The sequence below is a fragment of the Seriola aureovittata genome, chromosome 1 (genome assembly GCF_021018895.1).
Source record: "Seriola aureovittata isolate HTS-2021-v1 ecotype China chromosome 1, ASM2101889v1, whole genome shotgun sequence".
Taxonomy (NCBI): domain Eukaryota; kingdom Metazoa; phylum Chordata; class Actinopteri; order Carangiformes; family Carangidae; genus Seriola; species Seriola aureovittata.
Genome location: NC_079364.1, coordinates 8,896,887 through 8,912,736, shown reverse-complemented (window position 1 = coordinate 8,912,736; position 15,850 = coordinate 8,896,887). Strand labels below are relative to the sequence as shown.

At 39.9% G+C, this 15,850-nt stretch overlaps 1 protein-coding gene across 3 annotated transcripts; it reads left to right on the top strand.

The window, feature by feature from the left end:
* Window positions 1-385: 385 nt before the first annotated feature.
* Window positions 386-13,065, top strand: LOC130176441 (SHC-transforming protein 3-like). 3 transcript variants are annotated; one of them, XM_056387656.1, is made up of 14 exons: window positions 386-653; window positions 835-945; window positions 1,037-1,599; window positions 4,074-4,144; window positions 5,482-5,542; window positions 5,934-6,053; window positions 6,183-6,233; window positions 7,999-8,050; window positions 8,157-8,283; window positions 8,953-9,145; window positions 10,437-10,509; window positions 11,108-11,204; window positions 11,322-11,469; window positions 11,551-13,065. In XM_056387656.1, exons 2-14 carry the CDS (start codon window positions 894-896, stop codon window positions 11,680-11,682), a joined length of 1,740 nt encoding a protein of 579 aa, XP_056243631.1. In that variant the 5' UTR covers window positions 386-653; window positions 835-893; the 3' UTR covers window positions 11,683-13,065. The 3 variants fall into 3 exon arrangements, with proteins under 3 accessions (XP_056243631.1, XP_056243552.1, XP_056243706.1); XM_056387577.1 differs by having other exon boundaries at window positions 6,180-6,233; XM_056387731.1 differs by lacking the exon at window positions 11,551-13,065 and having other exon boundaries at window positions 6,180-6,233; window positions 11,299-11,442.
* Window positions 13,066-15,850: the final 2,785 nt, after the last annotated feature.

The window sequence follows — 15,850 nt, the reverse complement described above, 5'->3', positions numbered from 1 at the left end:
AATTCTACAATTACTACTTATACTTACTAAAATATTAAATCATCATTTTCTGAAATTAGGTGAAAACATTTTTTGTGGGTAATAATGTCTTAATAACACACTTTAACAGCATCTCCAAGGTGCAAGTGATGTTAGAAGAGGAGATTAGAGCACTCATGTACTGTATTGGCTCTGCTTCAGTGTATAAGTGTGTGTGTGCGTGTGTGTGTGTGTGTGTGTGTGTGTGTGTGTGTGTGTGTGTGTGTGTGTATGTGTGTGTGTGTACAGCATGAGTCACCCTACCCGCCTGTGATTGGATGGTAGTTTATGGGTGAGGGAGGGGGATAGAGCCTTAGGGGCCGTCTGTCAATCTCTCCTCCGCTCCATTCACACATTCATCTGCATGCACCGTCATAGAGAGACAGAGGAAGTGAGCGAGAGGCTCTCATTCATAAAAAAAAAAAGGGAGAGAAAGTTCATTCATAAAAGCTGCACAATTCTGCTGTGCCTCAGAAAGAAAAGGCAGAGGGGAGGAAAGTTGATGTGGAGGTGAAGCAGAGCTGGAAACCTGACTGAGAAAGTGTATGGGTCAGTTGGATGGGACTGTACTCAGCATGACTAGAGCGGAGCAGACTGGACTTTAGACTACACAGGACATCCCCAGTCCCACGCAGGTGAGTTGAATCTGGTGTAATGTACAGTAGGAATCCCATCTAATAATCTGAGGACACAGTACGGCAGATAGTCTTCCAAAGATCAGATGATTAGCAGTTCAACCAAAATGATCAACTCAATGCATTTTATGTCTCACCTTTTGTTTCTGTGTTTAACTGTGTGTGATCTCATTCCTGGCAGGTATTCCTCTTCTCTTCTTTACTTTGTCCCGGTGTTCTCCTTCGTCCAGTTTCCTGATTATGAGAGAGCAAACCTTACCCAGGTTCAAATCACAGACAGGACTCTTACCAGGTAGCCCTTCTCCATTGGAGTCATTATAGACATAATCAGTATAATGGAAATCACTGTGCTGCATATCTGATTGTGACACCATCTTCTACAGGCATGCTGAAGCGTACCAAATACAGTCGTCTGCGTAACGATTCACTGACGTCTCTAGAGGATTGTCCCCAAAGAATGCTGCCCCTGAAGAGTGAACTTCACTTAGACTCTGATTTTGCCCAACTGGATCCTGGGACGCCCTCGCACCATGGGCTGTCCACCCTGAGGGACTTCATCCCCCGCGTGGCCAACATCCGATTGCAAAGTCCAATTTCCCTGCGGGGCCTGAGGGGACAGAGAAACACAGCTGGGGAGAGAACCATTGATGGACACACTGACAGACCATTGTCCAGAACAGAATGGGGATCAGGACCTAATCAGAGATTTTGTAGCCAACCTTCCCTTAATGTGCACCTATCCACTGGCCAGAACCTCACTCACTCGGCTCTGCGCTGCACAAAAAGACCCATCACTCTGCATCGGATGGCCAGCCTCCCCTGGACCCCCGGCTGTTCTCCCTGCTCACTGAGCAGAGATGCTCTGTGCTGTTTGCAGACTTCCTCTGCAGCAGATGACTGTACAGAGTTGGGGACAGCAAACAGAGCAGTTCACCATGACATCAAGGTACCTATCACACACATAAACCAATAACGCTGCATGAATACACAGGCAAGGAGTTTCCTTGCCGGACTAATCTTAGTGTTTTTTACTTTGACAATTTGGTTAAAATTATTGATGTGCATGAACATTACAATTTAATGTTGATTGTGTAACATCGTCAGTGTAAAGCTTCTTCACTTTACACTATGCAAGAAAGTGCAGCTAACCTCATATCCAGGGTCCCAGCACAGAGTTGAGATACGCAGTTTAATTCCGACCAGTGTCAATACACACACACACACACACACACACACACACACACACACACACACACACACACACACACACACACACAAAAACACTCTCCTGTCTCCCTGTGCTCTATTCACACTATCACACTCACTTTCGTACATTCACCCCCTCCCTCTCACATAGAGCTTCCTGTGTAGGCAGTAGTGACTCATCCTGGCTCTCTGCTCCTCTCTAGATCTACTCTGCTTGCGTGTGTGTGTCTGTGTCTGTGTGTGTGTGTGTGTGTGTGTGTGTGTGTGTGTGTGTGTGTGTGTGTGTGTGTGTGTGTCTGTCTGTCTGTGTGTGTGTGTGTGTGTGTGTGTGTGTGTGTGTATGAGTGCATATGTGTGTGAATGTATCCGGTATCAGCAGAGCCCATGCTGTCCTAGAACCGGAGGTGTGTCCGCATGGGTGATTAGGAGCAGGGCCTGTGAGCTGTCCACTGATGGAAATGAGAACGGACTGTCTGATTGTCCTCTACAAACAAGCACACACATACATACTCTCCTGCCCACTCACCCCACCCACACATATACACACACACGTGTATTGATTTAAGTCTGGTCTCCAGAAATGGACTTACTCATCCTGTGTCCAGCCTATAGAGTCTGCTCTGCTGAGGCTCATGACGAGTTAAAATGTGACTGGCCAAAGCTTATCTGAGCACAAGGCATCAACGTTGTCTGGTTGCATTAACCGATCGTCCACCCTCCTCAGATCTTTATAATCAATTACATGTTAGGATGTCCAAAACTATTCCTTAAGTGCAGAAGTTGCATATTGGATAACTATGCACAGGCTATTCCACAGTTTTGGTCCATAAGCCCAACTGTTCATACAACCAATGCTCCAGCACCTAAGCCAGCCAGAGACAGTCACCTTTGTATAAAGGTGCTAAAAATATTAAGATCTTTCAAAACTGGCAATAAACCTTTCTAAATAAATTCACATCACATTCAAACATCAGTATGTTAGCATTGACATTGCTAGCATGTTAACATGCTGGCGTTAGCATTGGTACAGCCTCACAGAGCCACTAGCATAGCTTCAGACTCCTACTCTTGTTTACTTATTTTGGAAAAACTCAACAAGCTGCACTCTGTACAAGCTGCAGTCTTTTTTACTGATTACAAAGATATGCCTTGTGGAAAAAAGCCATATCTAAAATGATCTCTAAAGTTTTTGCTGCAGACTGACCCTGGTATCACTATTTTAAGCCCTTAATTAATTTGATGTCTATTTTTGAATGTACACTTTTATTTTTTAATTCTCCTCGTGTAGTTTTTAATAGTCTGTTATTCAGTTTAGATTGTTGATGTCATCAGGTTCTACAGATACACAGTTGGCTGTCATCTGCATAGTGGCAGTTTCAGACCAAAGTAAATAGTTTGCATTACAGTTTGTGCACAAAATGAAGCGCAATAAATAATCCAACAAAGCAGCTATCTAAAACTGGAGAGAATGTAAATAATCATCATTAATTTTCCAACCTTGTATCTTTGTCCTCTTTGTATTGAGATTTGTTTTCTCAAGTCCCTGTAGGACCAGGGAATAAATTAACAGAACTTGGGGAATGCTCAGAGTTGCATTATATGAACGTTTTGACCATTCTTGACTGTAAAATTATGCCTGACATAATATCCACCTTCAATACCATGGTGTAAAAATTTAGCAGAGCTTTGGCCACAAAATTTGCTGTAAAATCAGTGTAGCATATCTCACTAAAACTCCAGCTGATGGCTGACAAAATGTTTCAGTCTATTTATCAGCACAGTACAATGCAGTTCAGTGGTCTCCAGGCTTATTGATTTTTGATCCCTTAAAAACGAAATGCAATGATCTGTCATTACATGTTGCATGTGTACTGTACATAGGTCATGAACTCTTCAACTCTACTATAGAGTAATTTCCCCTCCTCTCATTTTCCTACATAATTTTCAGAGGTTTGAAGGGAGAAAGCTATTCAGAGGTAAATCAGTAAAAAGTAAAAGAGAGACAGCAAATAATAAGTTTTTTCCTTTCCTTTCCTATTTAATCATCTCAGTCTGTTAGATTTATCTTTCAGTCCTGTTGGGGACATTTAGATTGAGGAGGAATGGGACAGACACATTGCCCCCTGTACATCCGCACTCTGTCTAAAGTCACTCCTAGAGGTGTCATTTCATATTGCAATCGGTGCATAACTGCTGTTTTGTTCTGTTTTAAAGTACATGGGCAGCGTGGAGGTGACCCAGTCCATGAGAACCCTTGACTTTGATACGAGAATGCAAGTCACACGGTAGGACGTCCTTGCACTATACACACACACACACACACACACACACACACACACACACACACACACACACAGATACCTGAGAAAGAACAGCTAACTACTGATATGATATATCAGGATAAACTATGCATGGATAAGTTGATGTTTCGCCTCTGCATAGAAGAGGAAACAGAAAAGACGAAAGTTCTTTACCCCGACTTACTGAATTCATTCAACATATATTTGCCAATCAAGACATGTGTGGCTTATTTCAAAAATGTTTCAAAGGGGGGAAATCAAATTAAATGTATCATGTTTCATAAACTGGGGCTTTCTCCTCATCATTTGATATTGACATCCTAGTGCAGGATGCCAAAACACTGATGTACACAGCAACCTCTGTTCACAGGAACGCTGCTGAATGATGGGGTAGAAAATCCAATTAGATGAATTTCCTCCTAATGATATCTCATAGACTTATTAAGAGAGAGAGAGAGAGAGAGAGAGAGAGAGCAGGAGAGAGAGAGAGACCCAGAGAGAGACCCAGAGAGAGAGAGAGAGAGAGAGAGAGAGAGAGAGAGAAAGAAGCCTAAATCCATTACATACAATTTGTTTTCAAGGAGAAGAAAAGCATTTCCTGGAAAAAAGCCTTGCTGCCTAGTGGGATGTTACTTCTCTGTGTGTGGGTGTTTGTCTTCTTTGACCTCTCTGACCCAATGAGCATCAGCTCTCTGAAGACAAGTATGCCAGTCACTGCAGTTTGTTTTTTTTTTTTTCAATCTAGCTCTGCTTTAATGTATATTTGTATATGTATATGTATGTTTTATCTGACCAGGAAAGGGCTCACTGATACATGGTTAGGAAAGCAGCACCACATAGAACATCAAGCACAGAGGTTAAAAAAACATTTAAGACTTATAATGAATTAGATTAAATTTGAAGAAAATAATGAAGGTTGACAAAAACAATAAAAAAATGTTGGGTTGATAAAATAATTGCAATGAATACACTATAACAACAAATATCAAAACAGATAAATAGTAGATAACATTTTTTTTTAATGCGTAGAATATAGTAGGCCTAGATTTGTGTTGTAGAACTCATGTCAAGCCCTTTCAGATTTGTCTTGTGACACAGTACAGACGCAGTACAAATAGCTCAAAAATGTACCAACGTACAGTCCCTGAGTTTCTTTGCACCACTGTAAAACTGTGCTACTCTTACAGCATATTTTATTTCCCTGGTATACTGTTGATCACATGCAAGCCACATGTTAGCATTCTGTTTGGTCTGTATGTGAACATGTTTATAATCTGTGTGTGTGTGTGTGTGTGTGTGTGTGTGTGTGTGTGTGTGTGCAGAGAGGCAATCAGTAGACTGTGTGAGAAGACATCAGCCAAGACAACAGTGAGAAGTAAAAGGGTATGGTACACACACACACACACACACACACACACTGTCCCTGACCCTTAGCCCTGTCCATGTCTTCACAAGACATTATAATGACTGGATATGAATAGGGATATGATTGCAGATGTGCTCTGATCTTAACCATAACAACCGACCACTAATCCCTGAACCGTGTCATCACCTTAAAATTTTATGTTTTACAGTATTGGGACTTGCTTTTTTGTCTCCATAAGAATGACTGTGTAAACAGATTTAGGTCCACCACACACACACACACACACACACACACACACATGCACGCACGTGCACATGCACATGCACATGCATATGCACATGCACATGCACATACACACACCAATGCAATCAACACAAGAAGAATAACTGTGATTTTTCTCTTCATCAGCCTGTACATAAGGGTCTCTCTGCTGTTCTGGGTCAAATCAACCTGCAGTTTTCTGGGAGCAGGATCATCCTCACTGTCTCCACAGACAGTGTGACTCTGATCGCTGCCTCCTCCTTACAGGTGACAGCTTCAGCACGCTAAACCACATTATAATCGTCATATATCTGAAATATTGAGGTTTGGAGTGAAAACCGTCCCTGCTTCTGTTTTCATTTTTATTTTTTCTTCCTCTCTTCTCTTCCTCAGAAGATTGCCCACCACCCCATGCAGGCCATTTCATTTGCCTCAGGAGGAGACCCAGTATGTTCATATTCTTAAATGTCAAATGTTTCACATGTATAAACAAGTTCATGGTCAGATAAGGACACAAACAGGGGTAGTATGTGCACAAACACACACACACACACACACACACACACACACACACACACACACACACACACACATACACAGTGAGTAATTTGATTTTGTTTGATTATTGCTTGGTTTGCTGCCATTTGTGGAGGATTGAATTATTTCCTCTCTTGATCCCTCTACGCTTCTAGTTGGTGCTGCAAGGTCAGGATCAATATTTGTCAGTCACTAAAAGTGAAATCTTTGACTTAAATGAAAGTGTGAAAGATAAATATCGCTCACTTTTACTCCTATTTGAATAAGAGCCATTTATCAAATTTCCTGGCTACTTAAAAATAGTTAAGAGAGCCTCAAAGGTGTCTGAAGAGTAGATTCTAGATGCCTGCAGTGTAGAAACAGATGTGAGCATACGCCCTCAACTGGAAAAGCATTTTAAGGATTGAACACAAATAAAACAACATATTGTAAGATACATGTGATTAATCATATGACCACATTGCTCTTAAAATTTACTGAGTAACTTATTCTTCACACTCCACAAATAACTATTCCACTCCTAAGTTGGCTCTGTAGATCACTCTTAGGTCTTAGGATGAAGCACAAGCAACAAATCATGAAAGCTTGTCTTGTGACTTCATACAACCATCAAAGCCGGTATGCGCTCTGGTTATCTTTACACCTCATCATGTCTGAATGAACTAATAAACTCTTATTGATTTTCCTTCCCTGTCCCACCATGCCCGCATTATTTCCATATGACAGAATTTGGGTGATTCATCCTGAGTGAAAAACTTCCTGTTGCCTGAATGTCTATAATGAATAGGCAGAAGAAAAAAAATCAATGCCGCCCTGTTACTGTCTGAACAGCCATGTCTGTTATTAGCTGCTGTCTAGGTCAAGCCATAATCCATTAACTCACTTTTTCAACTCAAACAAAATGTTAATACAAAAATACATTGCTATTTTGATACTGTGAGGTTGCACTGTCTAAGATCAGACAGAACAGGACGGTAGTTTCTCTCTGGTGAACTGCTCTGGAGAAGCTTATAGCTTGCTGTTATTAATTAGCTAAAATAATCTTGTAGTGTACTCTAAGCCTCGCTCAGTTGGCTTGGACACATGCAAGATAGCGGGGAGAATTTAAATCAATCTGCCACAGAGGCTTTGTGATGAAACATATGCAGCCGACTCGCCTCTTGTATTAGTATCAGAGAACGGCTGATAGAGAGTGAATTAATTTAGACAGAGAATACACATTGATGACCATTAACTGAAAATGGCAGCTGTGTTTTCAATGATTAAATGTGAAAAAATGTTCAAATTATGAATTGAGTGGCCACCAGATGTACAGGTTATAAACTGAACTACACAACAGCACTGTCAGGAGTTGTATTAATGACCACATACACAGACATGTGGAGGAATACAGAGGATACCTGAAAGGTGACTATTAGTAACATTTGAAAGAAAAAAATGAAACATTGCTGCTCTTACAAATGGAAAGTTGAATTTATAGGCAATAAAATCCACCTTTGCTCAATTTAATACACTTATGGTGGTTAATGGTAGCTATGTTAACAAACCTTGAAAGGATGCTGCTGTTGGTTTTCTGACTTTATGATTCAATTTTACGTGTGCTTTTCCTAAACAATGTATACACTATGTATATATTAGCATTTAGCATATTATATTTCTCTCAATTTGTTCACAGGACATGGCGGATTACATCGCTTACGTTGCCAAGGACCTCACCAATCAGAGAGGTAAAGGACTCTCTAAATTCATCATTATAGTGAGCTGGACTTTCTGATACAATCTGTACTTGTCATTATTACGGACAAAACATCTCCCTTTCTCTCTTGCTGTCAGCGTGTCACATCCTGGAGTGTCCCCGGGGTCGGGCCTGCGAGGTCATCAACAGCATCGGTCAGGCCTTTGAGACTCGTTTCCGCCAACTTCTCAGCCACACGCCATCGCTCCTTTCCACCAATCCCAGGTTGTCCTGCTGTATACAACAGCCATCTTATTGCTGTGACACAGCACTGTGCCACACATCCTATTTTAATGTACTGCATATTTAACCCATCTGATCAGAAGTGCAGTTTAATAATGTCTCACTCTACATCGGCCAATAATTCTTTTCACTGGCTTTTAGAACATCATAGTTCTCTCAAATGTAAATGTTGAACCTTTGGAGTTTGATCCAAGATTCATTATATTTGTGTAAACCTGAAAATTAATTGATTATTTATTATTGAGTCATTTTCAAGCACAAACGCTCACCGGTTGTAGCTTCTCAAATGGGGGTTTTACATGGTCTCTAACTCTATATGTTGATAAATAGGTAGTAAATAGAATAGTTTAGAGGTTTGTCCTTAGTTGAACCAAACAAGCAATTTGAACATGTCACATGTCACATTTTTCATTATTTTCTGACATTTATAGACAAAAAAATTGATTGGTCGACAAAATAATTGGCAAATTATTCAGAAATGAAAATAATCATTGGTTGCAGCTATTTGCTTTGCACTATATGTGAAATTCAATGTGGACATACTGAGCAAATTCAAAGCAATCTATGCCTGTAATTTGAGAATGTGTCTGTATTTTTTTGTATTTATTTGTTTGAAGTGAGGTTAACATCATGTAACTTTTCTGGTCACAGATCAGCAGTGAGAATCTGTCCCAACTGGAGCCCAGAGGAGACGATCATGGACCAGAAGGCCGAGCAAGAAGGTGAAGTCAGTGAGCGCTGTGACTACTACAATGTGATCCCAGGAAAGAAGCCACCTCCTGGTGGAATAGAAGACCTGCGCATCGCAAGGGAGGAGAACAAACAAGATGCTGACATAAAGGGGGTAAGAGTTAATTGTAGCACTAACACCAAATACAATAAAGACATAATGTATTAACATTAGCATAGATAATATATTGTATTATATGCTCTATTGTGACAACTCAGAGGGAGAAAATAGACGTTGTTACCTGCTTTCAATATGTTGGTGATTGGCTTGATGAATGTCTTTTAAGCAATGACCTTTCGAAGAATCTAAGACTGAAGTTCAGGTTTTCTGTTTTTCTTTTCTGAGGGAACTTGGTTTCATGAAATCAGATCTATTGTAAACTCTATGGTAACTGATTCTTTAACTAACTGTCTTTGTTTTAGTTCATTTGAACTTTCTTAACATTGAGAATTGTTTAGTAACTTTCTTTGTTCTTAGCTCAACTGAGCCTTCATGCATTGCCCCCTGGTTTTTAGTCATGTTTTATTTGTGTGGCTGCTGTTGTTCTGTCCTGGTTGAAACTTCTGATGCTGCTATTATATAATGATCGCAACTGAGCAACTCCATCCACTGAGGAAGGCCATTAGATATGGTTGAAAGCTTCATACACAACAAGCAAGATGGCCCTTGTGTTGTGGCCTAATTCTTAGTCCGTATGAGCCAATGCCATTAGGTCCTTAGCCTGAGTCCTTGAATGTGTGCATATATTTTAGTACAGCCAACTGTGTCTTCACTGTGCTGTTGTAAATGTTACAATGGTTTCATATGTGTGGCATTATATTTCAGTAGTGAACTTCCATGACAACCATAATAAAAGATAATTTTACATTTTAAAAGAAATTCATAATCATATCATTATAATTAAATATGATATAGACAGACACATACTTTTCATACTCTCTCTTTATCCAAGATAAGTTCGATGAGCACAAATGTTCGCACAATTGCACCTTGGAGCTTCCCTGTACAACATCATTTTATCTGTCGCCTGCTGAGCAGAGGCAGTTGAGCTTCACGTGCCTTGCTCAAGGGCACCTCAGTGATTGGTAATAGGGAAGGCACAAGCGTTTCTCACTCACCTCCCAGAATCATTGTGCCAGTCTGGGAATTGAGTCCATGACTTTCCTGTCAAGAGCACATATCTCTAACCCTTAGGCCATACACACACACACACACACACACACACACACACACACACACACACACACACACACACACACACACACACACACACACACACACACACACACACACACACACACACACACACACACACACACACACACACACACACACACACACACACACACACACACATGCAAAAATGTCTGTCTTTGTGTGTATGACTCATCTAGCGCTGTTGCAGGTTTCTTTGCCTCGGCCTGTTTCACTGTATGAGAACTGCTCCATCACAAAGGAAACTCCAGCTCCACCTGCAGGTAAGAAATCTTCAATGCACTCCCAGTCCAAGCCACAATATACTGTTTATGTCTTTATGCATAAGCATTCTGCGCAGTAGTATAGTTTTGAGATTAGAGTATAATTTCAGTTCATGCAAACTTGAAATTATTAAACCAGATTCAAATTTATTCCCATCGGTGCCACATGATTTCAATTAAAACCTGGTTTCAATTAAATGGTTTAAACCAAAGTGGAATATTAATTTGAACAACAGAAAAGAAACCAGAATAAATGAGCCTGGACTGAATTACTGACCTGTGAATAAAGCCGTCACCTATATCCTGCAGCAACTACATTTGAATAAAAAACAACAACAACATACTCAACTGGGTTCAGTTAACTTGTTTACTTCAGTCAACATACTGTTTGCTCTATTATAGATTTATTAGCCATTAAAACACCTCGACTGTCAGTTTAAAGTTATTTAAGTTTTAAAATCTGAAGCTAATTTAAAAGTAATTTTTAGTGTAATTCAACCTGTTTATTTAACATTACATTTAAAGATTCAGTGCAGCACAATAGTAAAATAAACCATAGTACAATCCTGTTATTCTTCCTCTGTTGTTTCTCCTTCAGACTCAGTGAGATCTGGGGTCAGTGCTGAACAGTGTACTCCTCTCTCTGAGTCACTGATCCGGGACCTGATCCAGGAGGAAGGCTGGTTCCATGGCAGGTGGGTGATCAACATCCCTGGGCCTTCACTATCGATTAATTCCCAACTTTAATGTGTCTGTCTGCTAATGTATATCTCCCTCTTCCTTTCTCAGTAACTTTGTGTCCTTCATCCCAGGTTAGGAAGAAAGCAGGCAGAGTCACTCCTCAGCTGTAGTGGGGATTTCCTGGTCAGAGAGAGCAGCTCTGCCTCTGGTCAGTATGTACTCAGTGGGATGGAAGGAGCCACCGTGCGGCACCTACTGCTGGTCGATCCTCACGGACAGGTAAAGGTGTGCTGTTGGATTTTGAATGCATAAGGAGAGGAGAATGGCCTCAGTACATAAGTCTGTTTTCTGTATGAACAGGTCCGGACCCGTGATCAGGTGTTTCTGAGTGTTGGTCACCTGGTGCGTTTCCACATGGACAACCAGATGCCAATCATCTCTGGAAGCAGTGAGCTGCGTCTGAAACAACCAATCCTAAGAAGACACCAATGAACATACATAGGGTGTCACATGCATACATCAGCCTTCAGCAGTGGTTGTTAACCTAAGCAAAAAAAAAAAAAAAAATTAACATGGACATAATTTCCTAGAAAATCTTTTATTATTTGGCCATTAATCTACACACAGTGTGTTGTATATGTGCAGTGAACAATTTGATTTTCCTAACACTTAAGTAAACTCGTGTGTACACTGTGCCTCACCCTGTGTTGAGAATAGCTGCTGGCCTGCAGAGCATCCTGTCTCTCTCTCTCTCTCTCTCTCTCTCTCTCTCTCTCTCTCTCTCTCTCTCTCTCTCTCTCTCTCTCTCTCTCAGGCTGTATTTGCTGGTGTTCACTCAAGGTCTAAGCACAATCACTGGTGTCGGGAGGAAATTACCAGAATGTTGGCAGGCTTTCAGAATCATTTTTTATATGCTAAATTTGTCTTGCGTTCATTTGTTTAGACTTGTTATTGTATTGTGTTCCCATTTCCCGTGCTGGACTTTTGAAAATAACTTTTCATCCCAATTATTTGTTACATTCTGAATATGGGATTCAAGTCCTCTTTGTAACCTGAATCCACAGCAGTTTAGTCTGAGATAAACTGGGGAATATGCAAATAGCAATGTTTTTCTTCCCCATTAAGTGTTCAAATACATATTTGGCTCTTTTACAGAATGGATTACTGGACTTTGTCATTTTTTTTGTGTTAACATCTACAACCACACAAGCACCTGTGGACAACACAACTTGCTTGAAGACAGTTTTTTAATAATTTTTTATTAAATAATTGCAATACTCTTCACTGTCACTAGCTGGTCAGCAATCAGCTTCACAATACAAGACACAAATAGAGACACAAATCCAACAACTCATGAGACAAAAGACCTCAAGTGACTGTCATGTAGGAAAAAAAATTCTTCCTTGTATTGTTTCTCTGTAAACACTTCAAAACCTTTCAACGTCATTGTCATATGTAGGTACTGGATATCTGGATTTCATCTCTACTGATGAAATAAAGGTAATAACACTGATGAACTATTTCATACTGCTAGCAAAATATTTTTCGTGTTAACACATGGTCAATGAAGGCATTAGTCTGAAGATGTTTTTCACTTGCAGTTAGTTGCGGTATGGCTACTCTATCTTAACAGAACAAAAAGTACAAAGGTAAAAGGACATAACTGCTCTGGGGAGGTTGTAAGAGCAGTTTGCAATTTCATGATTAGTTCAGCAAGCAACTTACACACGAACATTAGTCAGAACCTGCATATCAAAATTAGTTGATAGAATGAAAATATATCTGAAGATTATAAAAATTGTACTTATATAAACTTTTTATTGTGTCAAGGGTTTGTTTATGTGTGTAGTTGAGGTATAAAGATGCAATTTGTTACTGTTTCCTGTTGTGTTTAACAGCCAATCAAAATGCTCAATGCAAGGTACTGGACAAAGAAGATTCATCACATTTACAGCTACATGCACTGTTTACTGTATCAAGCCATTTGTACATCATTTGGGAAAAACATGATAGTTGCCCAGGAAAAAAATCATCCTAAACCTGCATCATATTTTGAATCTAATTGTTCTCTGTCTCCATCATTCTGAAACCACAACACAACAGATTTTGAAGATGACTAATTTTTACTACTGCCACATAAAAAGAGGCAAAAATTATCTGATGTTACTATTTTGAATTTAAATGACATAGAGGGGAATGAATTGGGCATAAATAGCATCACTAATCTTGAGATCTATTTTTGTTACACTATGCAGGAGTAGAGTTCACAGATTTAATGTTTAGATGAGAAATCTACATTTAAATCCAGACCATAATAATATGTGCTGGTCTAACTGAACTGTCATGGACCCACTACAGGGCCAAGTAAATGTCTTCACGACTCTGAACTGAATATCAGGCCAACAGAAGAACATTTACTCTAATGAAATTTCTTTAAAGAATAGCATCATAGGATAAACAATATGGACATGTACTGTAATATTATCAGACAGTATTTTATTGATCTACTCCAGATCACTCTGTTCACAGTCCCTCCTCTTTTCTTCTTCTTTCACTCTATCAGCTTCACTCATCCATCACTGGAAATGTCATGCTGACTGCTTCTGCTGCTCTGCTCAAATTCATCACACTTGATGAATTTGAGTAAAGTCCAGTGTAATCCCAGAATACCTGTGAAAAAATACATTGCTGTCATGGAATTACATTTTCATTTTCAAGTTTACATGATTATCTTAATATTCCCCAATAGGCTTCTATAGTACCTTTAATTTGTATAATTTTAGCCTGTTATTTTTCCAGATGCTTTGATAATGGAAAACCATATTATAATCATGTGTTGTGCATTTAAAGGAGAATCCAACCCTTTTTAAGAATTCACATTTGTTATTCCTGTGCCCCAGAAAAAAAACTGGTGAATATTTGTGAAAGTGCAGCACTCTCCTCTAAAGTAAGAAGCCAAAGGGAGAACCTTAAAATGTGCAATGTCATCCCAGTTTGCTCTATAACAATGAATGGGGCTCTGATGCTGCAAGGCCATAAAATATTTGTGTTATTTCTTACACTAAAATTAGTGTTTCAAATTTTAAGCTTTATATCCAATTCAGAATCTGGATGAGACCTGTTAGGGGTTAATCTACACAGCTACTGTAGATTATGGGGTTAGTGAGGGAATTTATTGACTCAAAGTAATTTCAGCTATATAACTTCAGTAGCCAAGACTCAGTAATGCAATTCTTGCATTCCATATTTTCATTTGTCATTTCTGCCATTTAATCAATATTTTACTGGAATACACATCTGTTGATTCTTCACAAAGTCAGCGCCCCTTGTGTTAATCTATGGATTCTCTCTGATTTCTATCTTTAGGACAGATAATTGAGACTTAACTGTCCTTGGGCACAGGAGTAACATATGTGACATTAAAGCCTTTCATTTAGTCAAAATTGCTTTCAAATTAATTAACTGTATGTTTATGAACGTTGTGATTATTATTTATTAATAACTTGAACTTCCTGCACAGCTGCTGTTGGAGTTATACTTGCGGTTTACCTTCGCCTACCCCCGCAGTTTATGGATTTTTGCTGCTGCTTGAAGACTTCATGCTGGTTTACTCTGTGTCCATGAGAATGTGAGGATTTGTGTTGTGTAAATGTGTCTTTTAATAAAACAGTATGTTATGTAATCTGATTCCATCCTTCGTCCAAAGAAAGGGCTGGCATGGGGAAAATAGCAGGAAATTAACAAACGCTGTTCAGGCCCATCGCCAGAACACGTGTGGTGTGCTTCAAGCCTGGTTGTGGGTTGTTGGACTCCGAAAACATGGCGGGCCGCACTTCAGCCGGATCTCTCGGCCGAGACCCGGTCGATCCATTTTCGGAAATCGGACGAACAGGAAACGAGGCGTGCAAGGAAAAACCAGAGGTTCGCACATCTGTCTGTTTTAATTGACTGCGCACATACGGGCATTGGGCCGAAAGGTGCCACCTTTGCTTTAAATACTGGAGACAAAAAGCAGGAATGTCGCAGTGGGCTCATGCCTGGCTCTGAGAATAGTCCACGGTCAAAACACTCTGAAACGTCCACCAAGCAATATATGCTGTCTGCAGAAATCAACTGCCCGGTACCGGAAGTAAGTCCGACAGCGTCTGAGGCTTTGAATTTATTTTGATGCATAATGTGAACAGTGCGACATTTACTGACCTGAATTTAAAATAATAATAATAATAAAACCTGAGAAAACTAAAATCTATTCTGTGCTCAACAAATCTACTTCTCAGTTTGCTATTATCCACAATATCAACGTGTGTCACTCAATTCTTCTCACAAAATTCTATGAGAAGCTGCTAGGCCCAAACTGAATACTTCATTTGCACATACAAATATACTGGTATTAAGCACTTGCACACACATGCATACTATCATGCATGGCATGTACTGTATATACATGGATACATACTTATGCATGTGTAGGGCAGTAGCCTAAATAAGCCACTGTGTGTCGCAGTTGCGATGTTTATTTCCAGGTGAATCCCGGTTTTGGTGTTTGACCGCTGTGGGACACCGTAGTTTCGATGTGCGTTCCACAAGGGACGCCATCTTGGTTTAATGTTTTCTTCTCTCACGGTAGAAGGTAAGCAGTGTTAACAGCAGCCTGCATCAT